We start from the raw sequence: 16,812 nt of genomic DNA on the forward strand, positions 1-16,812 counted from the left end.
GTCCATATGCTCACTACACCCCTTGTTACATTCCCTGAGGGGTGCAGTTTCCATAATGGGGTCACTTGTGGGGGGTTTCAACTGTCTTGGCAACACAGGGGCCTTTTGAATGCAACATGGCCCCTCGAAATCCATTCCATCCAAATCCAGCCTTCAAAAACCAAATGGCGCTCCGTCTCTTCGGAGGCTTACCCTGCACCCGAATGGCGCTTTATGTACACATGTGGGGTATTTCCGTACTCAGGGGAAATTGCGCTACACATTAAATGTTTTTTTTTATCTTTTAACCCCTTGTGAAAATGAAAAAATCATGACAAGATTAAAGATTTAGAGTAAAAATTTTACAAAAATTACACTAAATGTTGGTCTAGCCTTGATTTTTTTCCATTTCCACAAGGGGTTAAAAAAGAAAATGAACACAAAACGTGTAGGGTAGTTTCCCCAGAGTACGAAAATACCCCACATGTGGGCATAATGTGCCATATGGGCACAGGGCAAGTCACCAAAGGGACAGAGCGCCATTTAGAGGCTGGAATGGAGGATAGAGGCCATGTCGCAATTACAAAGCTCCTGTGCTGCCAGGACAGTAGAAACCCTCGACAAGTGACCCCATTCTGGGAACTACACCCCATAAGGAATCTAACAAGGGGTGCAGTGAGGATATGGACCCCACTGGTGACGGGCACTTACGTAGAACATGTGCAGAGAAAATAAAAAATAAATTTTTTTTCATTTTCACGTCCCAAATGTGGCCGTCACCAGGGGGCCATATCCCCGCTGCCCCCCTTGTTAGATTCCTTATCGGGTGTAGTTTCCAGAATGGGGTCACTTGTGGGGGGTTTCTACTGTCCTGGCGCACAGAGGCTTTGTAATTGCATCATGGCATCCTCTAATGGGAATGGCGGCCATACCTACTTAGCTGGGGAAAAGGGACCATTCTAATTTATTTGGGGGTATTAGGGCAATTATTAGTTTATAAGGTTGGAAAGGACAGGTGTCCATCAAATTCAACCTGTGTTGATCCAGAGGAAGGCAAAAACCCCTCGTGAGGCAGACGACAGTAGCCTCATCACAGGGGAAAATTCCTTCCCGACTCCATAATGGCGATCAGAATAATCCCTGGATCAACGTGACCCCTGAAATAGGAATAAGGGACAGAATTTAGATAATGTAGAACCCCAGTGACGTGTGGTACGCCTTGAAGCGATCCAGTATGAAGAGGCCGGGGGGATCAGGACAGGTGTCACACTGGAAAATGGTGTCCTTCCTGATCCCCCTGTTACACCCCACTCTGCACTTCTTCTGGGGTCTCCTGTTTTCCAGTGTGGGGGACGTCACCTGGAAAATGTTGTCCTGGTGCGATACGGGGTCCTTCATATCCAGAAGCGCTGGGTCCGCTCCATGGCTGCTAAATATTAGGGCTCTATTACGGCTACTGATATGTTCGGATCATGCCGCAAGCTACAGTAGCTCGGGCAGCGAGGGACCAGAAGAGGGGGGCGCTGGTATAAAGGTTATCCCCGTACAGGTGGTGACCTTTATCCAGCAGTGGGAAGATCAGTTCCCGGACGATCTTCCCACTTGTTCCGAGGATGGGGGGGAGGGGGCATCTGGGGGCATCTGGGGCTGGATTCGGGTGTCCCTTCCTACATACACTCTAAGGGTACGTGCACACTGCGGAATCGCGACAGATAACCCTTCGTGCATTCCGCAGTTGGCACCCGCCGGCGGACTGATGCAGGCGCACGTCTCCGTCCGTGTCATAGACTCCATTCTATGCACGGGCGGATTCCGCTCTCCGTCCAACGTGTTCATTCTTTGGACGGACGATGGAATCCGCCCATGCATAACATGGAGTCTATGACACGGGTGGAGACATGCGCCCGCATCAGTCCACCGGCGGGTGCCAGCTGCGGAATGCACGAAGGGTTATCCTTTGCCATTCCGCAGTGTGCACGTACCCTAAATCTGTAAGTGTACCCTGAGGTACGCTCACACAGTTTGTAGAATTTGACACCATACCGCCATCTCTTATTGGGACGGTACTGGCGGAAAAGACGTGTCTGGGGGGCAGCGTACGCTACGCTACCCCCAGACACGTCACTGGATGATGAGGATGATGAGGATGAATGGAGGAAAGAAGGATCCCCCCATTCATCCTTACTGGCTGTTTCGGTGTCGGAGACAATAACGTATGCGTCCGACACCGAAAACACCCTAGGGGCCATCTTTATACAGGGACTAGTATATGGGGTATGTAGTGGTGTAGTGTCAAACTTTATTCAATGTAGTGTGGTGTAATGTAGTGTTTTTTTACGTGTTTTTTTACAGTAAGTATAAAAAAAAAAACTACGCCAACAAAGGAGTTGCTGATAAATGCCGCACTTATGTGCGGCACTTATCAGCAGACCGTGGCAGTAGAATATAGAAAAAAAACACCCTACGACAAAAAGGAGGAGTTGCTGATTAGCAGCGCACTTTCGTGCGATTCTGATCAACACTCAGCGGCGGTAGGGTGCCGAAAATAGAAAAAAAAAAATTTGAAAAAAAACAAAACAAAACTTTTTCTACATTCTGAACATCCCTGTAGCTGCTGATAAGTGTATTACACATATCAGCCGCTAGAGGGCAGCAGAGCGAAAAATACGGAAAAAGCCGACGCCGGAGCCGAAAATAGCCGAGAGAAGCCGAACGTGACGTCACGGAGGAAGCCGAAGACCCGAACGAAGACGAGGACACTGCGAACCCGGAAGACACCACAGGAGCCCGGGACAGGTGAGTAATGTACAAATACCTGCTCTGGACCCCTCGGCTACCTAGCTGAGGGGTCCAGGGCAGGTATTTACTATATTGTGGGACTCTGATCGCCGTGCCACCGGCCCGATCGCCGTGAACGGCCGGCCGGCCGTTCAGGGAGATCGGGCCGGTGGCACGGTGACCACCATTACTTTTTACAGTAATGGCGGTCGGTGCCGTCCTCGAAAAAGCACCGACCGCCATTTTTTTCCAGGTCATCGGGTCACCGATGACCCGGAAAGGTTCCGATCGCCGCTATTGGCTGATCTGAATTGATCAGCCTATAGCGGCGATCGTAAGCACAGGGGGTGTTAACCACCCCCCGTGCCGTGAAGCTAAGATGGCCTGCTATGATTTATAGCAGGCCATCTTCCCCGACCGCTGTGTGTGAACACACAGCGATCGGGGAAACATCGGGCGTACCTATACGCCCGTTTGCGTTAAAGCCCAGGCAACGGGGGCGTATGGGTACGCCCGATGTCGTTAAGGGGTTAATTAAAATGAATCCATGCTTTTGTAATTAAATATACTGTTAATAAAAAAATAAATATATAAATAAATATGTATATTTATTTATTTACAGTATATTGAATTGCAAAAGTATGTATTCATTTTAATTAAGCTATTGAACAACGAAAATAACTTGGAATAGAATGAAAATGTGTTTTATTAATTAAATATCAACTACTACAGGAAGCTGTATTCTTGCCGGCAATACCTATTGCCGATAATACGGCTTAATGTACTAATTAATACTTTAATTAAAACAGCAAATGTTTCTTCTAATGATGTTATTTTTTTAATCACAATAGCAACATTAGAAGAAACATTTAGATTTATATGTCCGCTCAGCTGATTGGCTGAGCGGACATATAAAGAGACGGTCCCATCACACTAAGCTCAGTGTGCCAGGGACCGACGAAGAGAGAAGATAGAAGAGAGAAGATAGAAGAAAGAAGAGAGAAGATAGAAAGCTCTCCCCCCACCCCCTGCACTACACCCATCCCAGCAAGGAAGGGGGGTCACTTAACCCCTTCCTTGTTGGTATGGGTGCAGTCTGACATCAGTCTGGCCCTCAAGGGGTTTAATGGGACCCTTGCTTAACCCCCTGGGGGCCAGACTGTTCAGTATGGCACCCAAAGGGTTAAGGGGGATGCGATGCATCCTCCTTTAACCCCTTGGGTGCCACATTGTAAGCAGCGATCTGTATAGATGCTGCATACTGTAAGGTGCACAACACCGCTCACAATGATGGGTGTTGTGCTCCTGTTTGTGTGTTTTTTGGTATGTTTCTCCCTTTTTGTTTTTCAGATATCGGTATCCTGTGGATTACGGCAGATTTCATGGACTACGTCGATGACCAGCGGTTCTTGAGATTTTTTTGTTATAAAATGGTCAACAACAGGTGTGGGGATGTTTTTATTTGAATAAAAAATATTTTTCACTTGTGTCGTGTCTTTATTTCTTTACTATATAGACTTAGTAGTGGAAGCCGTCTAATAGACGGAATCCATTACTAAGTCAGGGCTTAGTGTTAGCCAGTATGGCTAACACTAACCCCCCATTATTACCCCAGTACCCAATGCCACCAGGGGTACTGGGAAGAGCTGGGTGCCAGTGGTTCCAGAGCATCCAAATTGGCGCTCCTGGACTGGGGGGGGCAACAGGCTAGTAATATTAAGGCTGGGGAGGACCAAAAACCCTGCTGTTCTGTTCAGTCAAAAATGACCGAATATGAAATTTTATATTTTTTAAAATATTCATTATGCGGTTCTGAAACTTGTGGTTCATTGACTTTTCCTCATTTGAGGGATTCTTACTAATAGCAGTTTTTATTTATTTATTTATTGTTTACTTTTTGCCCCATGTCTTTTTTTACTCTTGTACTGTTCGGTCAAAAAAGGCCGATAGCCTTTTATACTAATCTCCAACCATTTTTTTTTTAAAAATAAAGGGGTTATAATCTAATTTTGGTCAATCAGTAACATGATGTTACATTACAATGCCACTAAAGGGGCAGTTGATACTCTACATCAACTCATAGGCACTTACACCTGTAAATGCAAAACTAATCGGTGGCCAATGGTTGTTTTTTTACAATATTCTTGATGTGTCGGTGTACAATGCATTTGTGTTATGGCGTGAAATAGATCCAAATTGGAACAAAAGAAACTGTATAAAAGAAGAATGGGAAAATCACTGGATAGCCCATATATTGAACAAAGAAAATTAACACCCAAAGGTGATGGAGCTGCAGCCATTGTCCACAGGATCCAACAGCATGCTGAAGAAAGTGAACAAAGGGCTTCCACCAGCACTGCGACGATGGCCACGGCCTCCACCAGCAGTGCAACCAGCCTAAAACGGAAATTATGCGCCTTCTTTCCAACATCAAGTGTGATATGTTGCAAAGTACTTATGCAAAAGACATGTAAATTATACTTGTAACGAATGCAAATAGTAAATTTAGCACCTTGAACCTTATTTCACATTTTATATAGAAAAAAACTAGACTTTTTAAAAAAATATATTAACATACAGTTTAATGTTACTAGTTATAGTTTACAGTTTTAGCCTATGTTCCCACTACGTATGAGACCGGCCGTTCCGTGACTCCGGACGGGTCATGGAACGGCAGTTCTCCGCCCGGATCATCACGGCCGGTACTTAAGTATTGGCCAGATGATCTTTCCTCCGTGGAGCTCTGATGCGGGCGCATCAGCGCGCGCCCGCATCTGAGCTTCCCATAGCACAGAGTGAAGCAAGCGGCTGGAGCAGCTCGGTTCACTGTGTGAACTGACAGGTCCTTCTGCGGGCGGAATTAATTGAATTCCGTCCGCAAATAATGGACCTGTCAGTTGTTTGCGGCGCCGCCCCGCAAATCCCGGCAAATCTACGGCTTTAGTTCTGCGGCAAGAACTACGGCCGGAGATTTATGTAGTGTGAACATAGCCTTACAAAGACTTTTGTTGTGCAAATGTGCAATATGCATGAATAATGCAATAAGGCCATCTAACATTTTTTTTACAAAAAAAAAATATATAAATTAAGTTTTTTTATTTCATTTTTCATTTGTTTATGAACAACCATGTTCACATACAGTATAATAATGCAAAAGATATTCAAATAAAACACTACTTAGTTTAAAATCCAGACCTTAATAGGCCCGGTCAAAAATGACAGAAACATTATATGTGTATAGTAGAACCGAACAGAACAGCAGGGTTAATTATTTATTTATTAAAAAAAACAAACGTGTAGGATTCCCCCTATTTTCATAACCAGCCGGGTTAAAAACCAAGCAAAAGCAGCCTAGTAACACCAGGATGGGAAGGGCCCTCCCCAGCCTTAATATTACCAGCCTGCTGCCGCCCAGTCCAGGAGCACCAATTTTGACGCTCCAGGACCACTGGCACCCGGATCTTTCCAGAACCCCTGGTGGCATTAGGTAATGGGGTAATATTGGGGGGGTTACTGTTAGCCATTTTATACTGGCTAACACTAAGCCCTGACTTCTGTCTATTAGACGGCTTCCACTACTAAGTATATAAAGTAAAGAAATAAAGACACAACACAAGTGAAAAATATTTTTTATTCAAATAAAAACACCCCCAGACCCCTTGTTGACCATTTTATAAAAAAAAAAATCCCAACAACCGCTGGTCATCGACGTAGTCCATTGAATCCGCCATAATCCACAGGATACCAATATCTGAAAAACAAAAGGGAGAAACACACAAAAAAAACACACAAACAGGAGCACAACACCCATCATTGTGAGCGGTGTTGTGCACCTTACAGTATGCAGCATCTTTACAAATCGCTGCTTACAGTGTGGAACCCAAGGGGTTAAAGGAGGATGCATTGCATCCCCCTTAATCCTTTGGGTGCCATACTGAACAATCTGGCCCCCAGGGGGTTAAGTAAGGGTCCACACTTAAACCCTTGGGAGCCAGACTGATGTCAGACTGCACCCATACCAGCAAGAAAGGGTTAAGTGACACCCCCCCCCCTTCCTTGCTGGGATGGGTGTAGTGCAGGAGGGAAGAGCTTTCTTCTTACCCTCCCAGCTCTCTTCGATCTTCTCTCTTCAATCTTCTCTCATCTATCTTCTCTCTTCACCGGTCCCCGACACACTGAGCTTAGTGTGACGGGACCGTCTCTTTATATGTCCGCTCAGCCAATCAGCTGAGCGGACAAATAAATCTAAATGTTTCTTCTAATGTTGCTATTGTGATAAAAAAAAAATGCATCATTAGAAGAAACATTTGCTGTTTTAAATAAAGTAAAGTATTAATTAGTACATTCAGCTGTATTATCGGCAACAGGAATTGCCGGCAATAAAGCTTCCTGTAGTAGTTAATATTTAATTAATAAAACACATTTTCGTTCTAATAAAGTTATTTTCATTGTTCAATAGCTTAATTAAAATGAATACATACTTTTGCAATTAAATATACTGTAAATAAATAAATATATATATATTTATAAATTTATTTATATACAGTAATAACTCGGTTTTCGAACTCTTTGGAACTCGAACGAAAAATTTTCCCAGAAGTAGTGTTTGGAATTTGAACGTTTTTGCGAGCGTGGATGGTGGGTTGTACCTGGCGAGTTAAGCAGTGGTGAGGCTTCACATACAGTACAGTGCTGTATAAGACTGCTGGAGTGCAACTACAGTGCAGTAGTACTACAGGCAGTGCACCACCATCTCCCATACATTACAGTGTTCGGATGGGGGGGACGCTATACAGTAAAGGATGGGTGAGGAGTTGGTGACTATTGTTCTATAATTGCTGGTTCTGATGAACATTTCTTATGTTTAATGTCCTGTACAGTATAGTGCTGTTCTGTACTGTACTGTAGTGATTATACTGAGCACTTATCAGTGTAATAAATGAGTATTGTAGGTAATTATTGGTGGTTGCTGGAACCAATTAATCACATTTACATTATTTCCTATGAGAAGACACTGCTCGGTCTTCAAACTGCTTGGTTCTTAAACTGCCTTCCGGAAACCAATAAAGTTCGAGAACCGAGGTACCACTGTATTTATTTTTTTATTAACAGTATATTTAATTGCAAAAGCATGGGTTTGTTTTAATTAAGCTATTTAACAACGAAAATAACATTTTTTTAGAACAAAACTTTGTTTTATTAATTAAATATTACCTATTACAGGGATCAGCATTATTGCCGGGGATCGTTAACCTCAGTAATACGGTGCCCTGTAATACTGATTCCCTGCTTTGCCAGGAAGCAGTACACTTTATTAAAACAGCTAAATAATTGTTTAGCTGTTTTAGTAAAGTTAATTTAGATTCGAATATTCAATCACATATTCAATTGAACTCAAATCTTTCGAATACTGCAGTATTCGATCGAATACTATTCGCTTATCTCTATTAAAGATGAACTTGATGGACATGTGTCTTTTTGTAACCGTATTAACTATGTAACTATGTAACTATGTGTTTAACATAAAAATTTGGTTTAAAGAATAGAACTTTTTTGTATTGACACATTGCCTTTAAACTCATTTATCTTCTCATAATACTGGTACAGGAGCTTCAGATTTGTCTTCATTTAGCAACTGCACCTGGTGATTGGGTCTGCAACTCCACACGCATTAATCTCCTTTGGATGAGTAAGTTTGGGTTCACACAGACCAGAACACTCTGGGGGACATTTATTTCTTAAATAAGGCTCTGTCCCGAATTGCCACGCCAGATTCACTAAACGGTGCATGCCTCTTAGTGAATCCAGTCTGACCTGCAAATGCCATGTGGCGGGCACAGAAATCTACACATGTTCCTGAGCAGGTGTAGATTTCTGCCATGATTTAAGCCTGTAAGCAGGGATACGGCAAGCGTCTGCCAGGGAGAAGGGGCGAATCTGCCCAGGGGAGCAAGAATAGTAAATGTTCCCCTCTTTATTTAAATCCCGGTGGCTAAAGAAGGTGGATGCAGCCCTAGGACTTCCTGGAAAAAATGTATACAGCCTAAGGCTGGGTTCACATTACGTATATTTCAGTCAGTATTGAAGTTCTCATCTTGCAACCAAAACTGTGAGTGGAATAAAAACACAGAAAGGCTCTGTTCACACAATGTTGAAATTGAGTGGATGGCCGCCATATAACAGTAAATAACTGCCATTATTTCAATATAACAGCCGTTGTTTTAACATAACAGCAAATATTTGCCATTAAATGGCGGCCATCCACTCAATTTCAACATTGTGTGAACAGATCCTTTCTGTGTTTTTAATCCACTCCTGGTTTTGGTTGCAATATGAGGACCACAATACTGACTGAAATATACGTAGTGTGAACCCAGCCTATGGCTGTTTCCAAAAGAACGCTGGTTGACCTCAGGGAGATCAACCAAAACACCGCAGAGACACAATTACGTGTCTTAACGTCAGTGTATTCTAGAAAATTGCCCCCTAGGAAATCAAATATGCAAAAGAACACTGCAGAGACACCATCACATGTCTCGACGTCAGTGAACTAGCCAGACCTTCCTCCGGGAAGGAACAACCAAGCCAAGGAATGTCTCCAATTAAGGAAACCACCTAAGCAAGGTATCCATCCACAGACAGCTGTTTCCGGGTTTTTGCCCCTCATCAGTGTGGAGTAGGTTTCTGGCTAGTGGGAGCAATGACTAGTAAGTGCATGCAAAAGGTCGCTGGTTGACCTCAAGGAGATCAACCAAAACACTGCAGAGACACCATCACGTGTCTCAACGTCAGTGTATTCTAGTGTATTCAGTGTATTCTACCTTGCTTAGGTGGTTTCCTTAATTGGAGACATTCCTTGGCTTGGTTGTTCCTTCCCGGAGGAAGGTCTGGCTAGTTCACTGACGTCGAGACATGTGATGGTGTCTCTGCAGTGTTCTTTTTCATATTTGATTTCCCAGGGGGCAATGTTCTAGAATATACTGACGTTGAGACACGTGATGGTGTCTGCAGTGTTTTGGTTGATCTCCTTGAGGTCAACCAGCGTCCTTTTGCATGCACTTACTAGTCATTGCTCCCACTAGCCAGAAACCTACTTCACACTGATGAGGGGCAAAAACCCCGGAACAGCTGTCTGTGGATGGATACCTTGCTTAGGTGGTTTCCTTGGCTTGGTTTTTCCTTCCCGGAGGAAGGTCTGGCTAGTTCACTGTCGTTAAGACATGTGATGGTGTCTCTGCAGTGTTCTTTTGCATATTAGGCTGTTTCCAGGCACAACCCTAGAGCTGGGTATATATTCTCCAGCCACTGGTATTCAACTACTGAGCATTAGGATTAACTCATCTGACTAAACAGTGTTGCCCCCCAGGGGGGTTAAGTGGGGGACAGACTGAACAATTTGGCCACAAGTGGACAATAGTCCCCCACTGTATGCAATATGCGCTCCCGAGCTATAATCATTTGGCTTTGTGCTGTACCCAAAGCTCTAGGCCTGAAAGAGACAAATGCTCTGGGATTACTGATTCCCAGCTCTTCCTAGTACCTTTGTGACAGGGAGTACTCGTATAATTGTGAATTATTTTTATATGGGTTAACACTGAGCCCCGCTCAGTATTGGATGCTGTCTATCAGACGGCTTCAATAACTAAGCCAGTAAAGTAAATAAAATAAGACAATACTCAATAGTATATTTTTTATTGAAATAAAAACACCCTCCTTGGTTAAACTTGGTGGACGTGTCTTTTTTCAACTGCACTAATTATATAACTATTTACCTATTGACACACACCCCTTATTGACCATTTTAATAATAATAAAAAAAATTGCTGGTCATTGACATAGTCCATGGCATCCAAAGTAGTACTCAGGAAAATGATATCTGAAAAACAAAAAGGAGACACAGGGCACAAACTGAACAATTTGGCCCTCAGGGGGTTAAGTAGATATGCTCTTTTGGGTTTGTGCAGTTCGGTTCACCCATCTCTACTTGAAACGCATCAGAATGGGATTTATTTATTTTTTTTATTTTTTTTAAGGGCAAAACAAAATGGATTTTTAACTGTTTGTTCACAGTGCTGGAGAACTTTATTTTTTGAACAATTAAGCCCATTTAGCTAGCAAAAATTATCAGGATAAGTTAAATAGGCACTGTCTTTTAAACAAACTTTGCATAAATCAATAGCATAAGTGAATATCAGCAATTTTGCGGAGTCTGCTAGGCGCTACATGACCCTGCAAGGTTTTTGTTCTATGAAAAATGATATTGGGCCTTTTTGGAATAACTAATTTCAATATCGGGTCATCACATAAAATGGACCAATTTTATTGTAAATAGTTCTTTTTTTAGAATTAAGAACTATTTACAAAAAAATTGGTCCATTTTATGTGATGACCCGATATTTAAAATAGTTATTCCAAAAACACCCAATATCATTTTTCGTAGAACAAAAACCTTGCGGGGTCATGTAGCCCCTAGCAGACTCCGCAAGATACAGGACACAAATTTCCATCCTATACAATTAGGTACGGGTGAGGTGGGATCTATAAGGTAATCGTTGTTTGTGCTGCAAATGGATGCCATCGCCCCAGTAAACATAATTAAATCTAAGATTACAGGGGAATCTTATCCAATACATAGTAAACTTACCTGTGCAACGCAGTTCTTGGTGCACCTACTTGAATGTAGCTGCGGGTTACAATACGTGGGCCGCACCATTCAGACGTTGCGGTCCCGCTTGAATAAACATAGGTCCAATATAAAAAAAAGCATTTCTTTTTCACAGTGTATTTAAAAAAATTCATCATGTTCATCATCAGAGCAATCCTACAGATCTAACACTCACCATATTAGAATAGATCCCAGAACCCAATAGGTATAGACAGCTTATAAACCAGGAATCCTATTTTTTAATTATTCACTCTTACACCACAGGGATTTAATGAAAGAATTGAAAATGCAAAATAGGCAATTTTTAAATATAATTTTTACATGTTTTCTTGTGTATTCTGTGTGTATATCTGTATATATGCTAATTTTAAGTGTGTGCCTTTGGGTGCGATTTGCTTCTAGTGGGAGTTGTCAGTCATTGTGCACCTAATTAGATATCACCTATGCTCTGCTTGTTCTGAGCATGTGCACACCTTTTTTATGGATCCTAGAATGTATTTTGTATTAGACACTTGATAAAGAAGTTGGCATGACTTCGAAACACGTTGTGTTTTTAATAAATATTTCATATATTTTTTTTATTCTTTGCCTATCTTGGACCTGCACCTGTTTCCACCCAGGGTTGGAGTGGAGGAATTTTTTACTTTTAGTATCCTGTATGGTTCCTGGGAGTGGCTGTAGTCCATATACATGTTACTACTGAGTGTTGTGCCTTGCATTTGCACAACTACATCAGGTGAGAGTCTCCCATCTACTCTCTTTCATCACTCTATCCTTTGCAGACATCACACCATGGAGCGCTGTTCATATTTGTATTTTGAGCATAACAACAAGCAGTGGACATCAGATTGCAGGCTATTAAGTGGATTAAAGTTGTTTGAAATAACTGTGACCATTTAAATTTGTCAGTTAAAAGCAACATTTTGGTCTTTACAATACTGGTAATTTAATGAAGATATGTGCTTAAAGAGAGTTAAAGAGACTCTGTACTAAGCCTTTGCCCCACCAAACCACCAGTACCAGTATGTAGGCTTAGAGAAGTTCTTAGAACAAAATAACATAAATGCATATGTATAGAATCTACCCATCATCCCTCCCCCTTCCTTCCATCTATCCCATACTTAGTTGAAATTGATGGACATGTGTCTTTTTTACAATCGAACTAACTATGTAACTATGTAACTCCAATGAATCCATGGCTGGTGCTGAGATCTGGTTTCCTCCTGGTGTTGGCATTCTGGTAAAAAAAAAGGTTTATTTAGGTGGCGCAGGACCAAAGAGATGGGGTCCAGAGCATATGTGCCCTAGGCCTGCAGCACCTCTCTCTCACAGATTCTCTAGGCCCCCGCCTCTTTGACCCCACACCACCTGAATAAAATATCTTATAATCAGTGTGCCAGCACAAGGATACATAATGGCACTGGTGGTATCATCTTCTCACCTCTTGTACTTTTATTTCATGTAAGTTTGTGTACCTAATGCTGACCCTAGGAGAGACCTTTAGCCACAAAATTTAATCTATGCACATTTTTTACAAAAAGCTACCATTTGATGCAAAATTACATGAAGGTGATCATTAATGAACAGTGCTGGGTGGAGTTTGAGCATTTATTTGATATCTATTTTTTAAAAAATATACAGGTGTGAGAAAATAGTCCAGGCTAATAGAAGTGCAAAACTTCCATTAACTCTAGGCAGCAAAAGAGTTAACGATCAGAAACCCTTTGATTTGACAATTTTATAATAAAAGAGTGATCATATATCACTATAGTGTGTTCCTTAAACATATATAAAACTTTATTAGTAATCATATAGCTTTCAATCTTAGTAAATGTCTAAGGAAGGTAATATCACAGAGTCAAGGATTTAACTCATTCTAATAATATCAGGTTAGAAAAGCAGGAGCATTTACAACAAACAATAAAATGTCTACAAATAACATAGAAAATAAAAATAAACAAAAAATATGCATTCGAAGAAACATGCATACAGGTAGAAGTCCAATGTAATGGAAAAGAAAATGTGGAAATTGATACTTCTATGGATCCATAGAAAATGAATTTCTTCCTTATTGAAAAATGTTTCAACTGTCAGGACAAAACATTTTTTTTGTGGTTTGTTGTATTGTTTCACAAGGTGATTTTTTAATTTTTTTTATTTTCTTGTTCTTCATAACAAACATCATTTTCTGTGTTACATAACATTCTCGAACAGCTGCAATGACCTCATAATATTATCATCCTAAAATAAAGAAAACAAGCAAAGTTAGAATGCAAAGAAAGACGAAAAAAAGGACAATCCAGTTTATTTAGCCTCACTTTAAATTATTTCATTTTCATTTTTATTTTAGGATAGATATACTGTATGTTTATGCCAGTCATGCTTAAATTCACTTAGGCCTTATTCCCAAGTTCAGTGCACATGCCATATATATGGAAAGATTATCGGGAAATGACTTTCATGCATGACTTTATACTGCTTTTTTAACAATAAATCAGCTTCTTTATTTTACAATTGTTGTAAAAGAGTTTTTGGAAGTGCCAGGAAATTAATCCGGGAATCCTTTTTTTTACTCATTGAACTGCATGTTCCTATCTGCTCTTACACTGGTAGATCCCCGTTCCCTGAATCCATTGTCTGGCAGCCATCACACTTTGAGCTACCCCACAACAGGGTCATATGCACAGAGTCCAAGGGGCTAAAAGGTCCATCTACACTTGTGTTTATTTATACACTTCATGTATAACAGGTGTATATATGAGGTGTATGTCTCTCTAATAATTGATCAGATGAATCATTATGATGCTGGGAGCTCCAAAACAGTTTAACTCCTTAAGGACACACGACACCCTTATAGATCCATGGTGGTCTAGTGGCAGCACCCCCCGCTTGATACCATCAAGAAGAGCAATCCAACCTGCTGTCCAGGCCTCAGCAACATAATGAAACTGAATCTGGCTTGGCAATCGTTTACTATGGGCTTTAGCAGTCCTTAGCAATCAAGCACCAACTGCAGAGATCAATGCAGTACATATGTACTGCATTAATCTCTATGAGCAATCAGTGCATTGTTCAAAACAGTTCCTTACAGGGACTTCAAATTAAAAATAAAAAAAAGTTCCCATATTAGAAGTATAAATAACCAATTTATAAATAAAAAAAAATTTAAAAAGAGAAAAAAAAAACATATTTGTTATTGATGCATATGGAATCCGGGAACTAATAAATTATGACATTTCTCATCTTGCTACCATCAAAAAGTTGCACATATGCAAGCAAGCTACCGAGAGAAAGTACAGATCATGACACAAAAAATGACAGGGCAAGCAGCCCCATAGACCAAAAACAAAGGTGAAATGAATGACAGCACTCACCAGTCTTCTCTTCTGACTTTTAATTCAGCATAATATGGAATACAAGGTGCAGGGGAGCCGATGCAGAAATGCCATGGAACATCAATGGAATTTCTGCACCCCCTCCATTGCACTTTTTATTCCATATGATGATAAATTAACCCTTTAAGGACCAGGCCCAAAATGACCCAGTGGACAGCGCAGATTTTGATCTTTGCGCTTTCATTTTTTCCTCCTCCCCTTCTAAGAGCTCTAGCACTTTCAGTTCTATCTACAAGGCCATGTAATGGCTTGTTTGTTACAGGAATAGTTGTACTTTGTAATAGTGTCTTTCATTTTACCATTGTATACATGTAAAACCAGTGGGCACCACTATAAATAAAGGAAAGCTAGACCAATGCATAAAAATAACACATAACCCAAGAAAACAAAAGCATATGCACAAAGAGGTAGCACATCACAAAAAATTCTTTATTGAAACATTATCAAAAATACAAAAAATACAGCTAAAACAATTATGCAGGAGTATTGCAATGAGGGAGACATACCCCAAATACCACACTACATTAAAAACACTTACAATGTTCACATGAGTCCTGCCGGTGTACCAGCAAGGACTAATCAACCACACTGACCCTGGACTGTGTAAACAATGTTAGAGTCTAACAAAACTGCCTAAGCAGAGTCCCTGTAACATATAACATCACCACAATGGTAGATACATGAAATAAGAGAATAGAAATGATCACCATATACAGTCCTCAAAAGTATAAAAAAACGGGTCAGATGGGAAATAGTCTTGATTTAGCGGTATTTTTTGTATTTTTGATAATGTTGCAATAAAGAATTTTTTGTGATGTGCTACCTCTTTGTGCATATGGTTTTTTTTCTTGGGTTATGTTTCATTTTACCATAACATATATGACGGAATCTTAAATATATTATTTATGAAGATATAAATAGGTGAAATCGTAAAAAAGAATACAATATGGTAACGTTTGGGGGGTTCCTGTGTCTACGTAATGCACTATATGGTAAAAGCGACATGATTCTATTACTCTATAGGTCAGTCCGAACACAACCATATGCAGGTTTACACAGATTCTCTAATGTTATATATTTTTTTTTATTAAATAATTTTTTTGGCAATTAATTATTAATAAAATGGGCCTATTGTGACGCTTATAACAGTTTTATTTTTTTCACCTACAGGGCTGTATGGGGTGTCATTTTTTCCACCATGATCTCTAGTTTTTATTAATACCATATTTGTGAAGATCGGACGTTTTGATCACTTTTTATCAATTTTTTTTATATATAATGTAACATAAAATCGGTAATCCGCGCATTTTTTTCCCTCTTTTCGTCTACGCCGTTCACCGATCGCAATGACGCTTGTTATATTTTAATAGATCGGACAATTACGCACGCTACGGTATAGTATATGTTTATTTATTTATTTTAATATGTTTTATTTATATAATGGGAAAGGGGGGTGATTTAAACTTTTATTGGGGGAGGGGGTTTGGGGTAGTGTAATAGTGATTTTTAACTTTTTTTTAAATACATTTTAAGTCCCTTTGGGGGACTTGTACATACATTAGTTTTATTTTCTACACTGATCACTGCTATGCCATAGGCATAGCATTGATCAGAATAAAAAAGTGCACTTTGCTAATTCAGTCTTCTCAGTGTAAGTAGGTGCCTGCACTCCCAATATCAAATTCAGTAAGAGGCATACACCAAAACTCCAATGCTTTCTTACTTTATTATCTTCAGCACAAAAATAGTTGCAAAGTTTCACCACTTAGTGATATTTACAAAGCCGCTGTAGAGAGGACAATAGCAATAGTATGAAAAAAGTCCACCACCCTGCCAGGCTGGTCACAGTTCACATTAGGACACCAGGACACTCACGGAACAGATGGAGAGTTTAGGTCTGCTGACGTAAACTCTCCATCTGTTCCGTGAGTGTCCTGGTGCAGGGGTCTCGATCGGTAAGTGACAGGGGACTCCCCCTGTCACTTACACTTAAAT

At 40.7% G+C, this 16,812-nt stretch overlaps 1 protein-coding gene across 6 annotated transcripts in view; it reads right to left on the reverse strand.

Moving 5' to 3' along the window:
• Positions 1–13,034: 13,034 nt before the first annotated feature.
• Positions 13,035–16,812, reverse strand: part of KCNIP1 (potassium voltage-gated channel interacting protein 1) — a 156,035-nt gene continuing 152,257 nt past the window's right edge. For all 6 annotated transcript variants that reach the window (XM_069954297.1, XM_069954281.1, XM_069954288.1 and 3 more), the window contains one exon: positions 13,035–13,663. In XM_069954297.1, the coding sequence (XP_069810398.1) occupies positions 13,616–13,663 (48 nt within the window). In that variant the 3' untranslated portion in view covers positions 13,035–13,615. The remainder of the gene's footprint in view (positions 13,664–16,812) is intronic.

Source organism: Dendropsophus ebraccatus, chromosome 1 (assembly GCF_027789765.1).
Source record: "Dendropsophus ebraccatus isolate aDenEbr1 chromosome 1, aDenEbr1.pat, whole genome shotgun sequence".
In the NCBI taxonomy this organism is placed as follows: domain Eukaryota; kingdom Metazoa; phylum Chordata; class Amphibia; order Anura; family Hylidae; genus Dendropsophus; species Dendropsophus ebraccatus.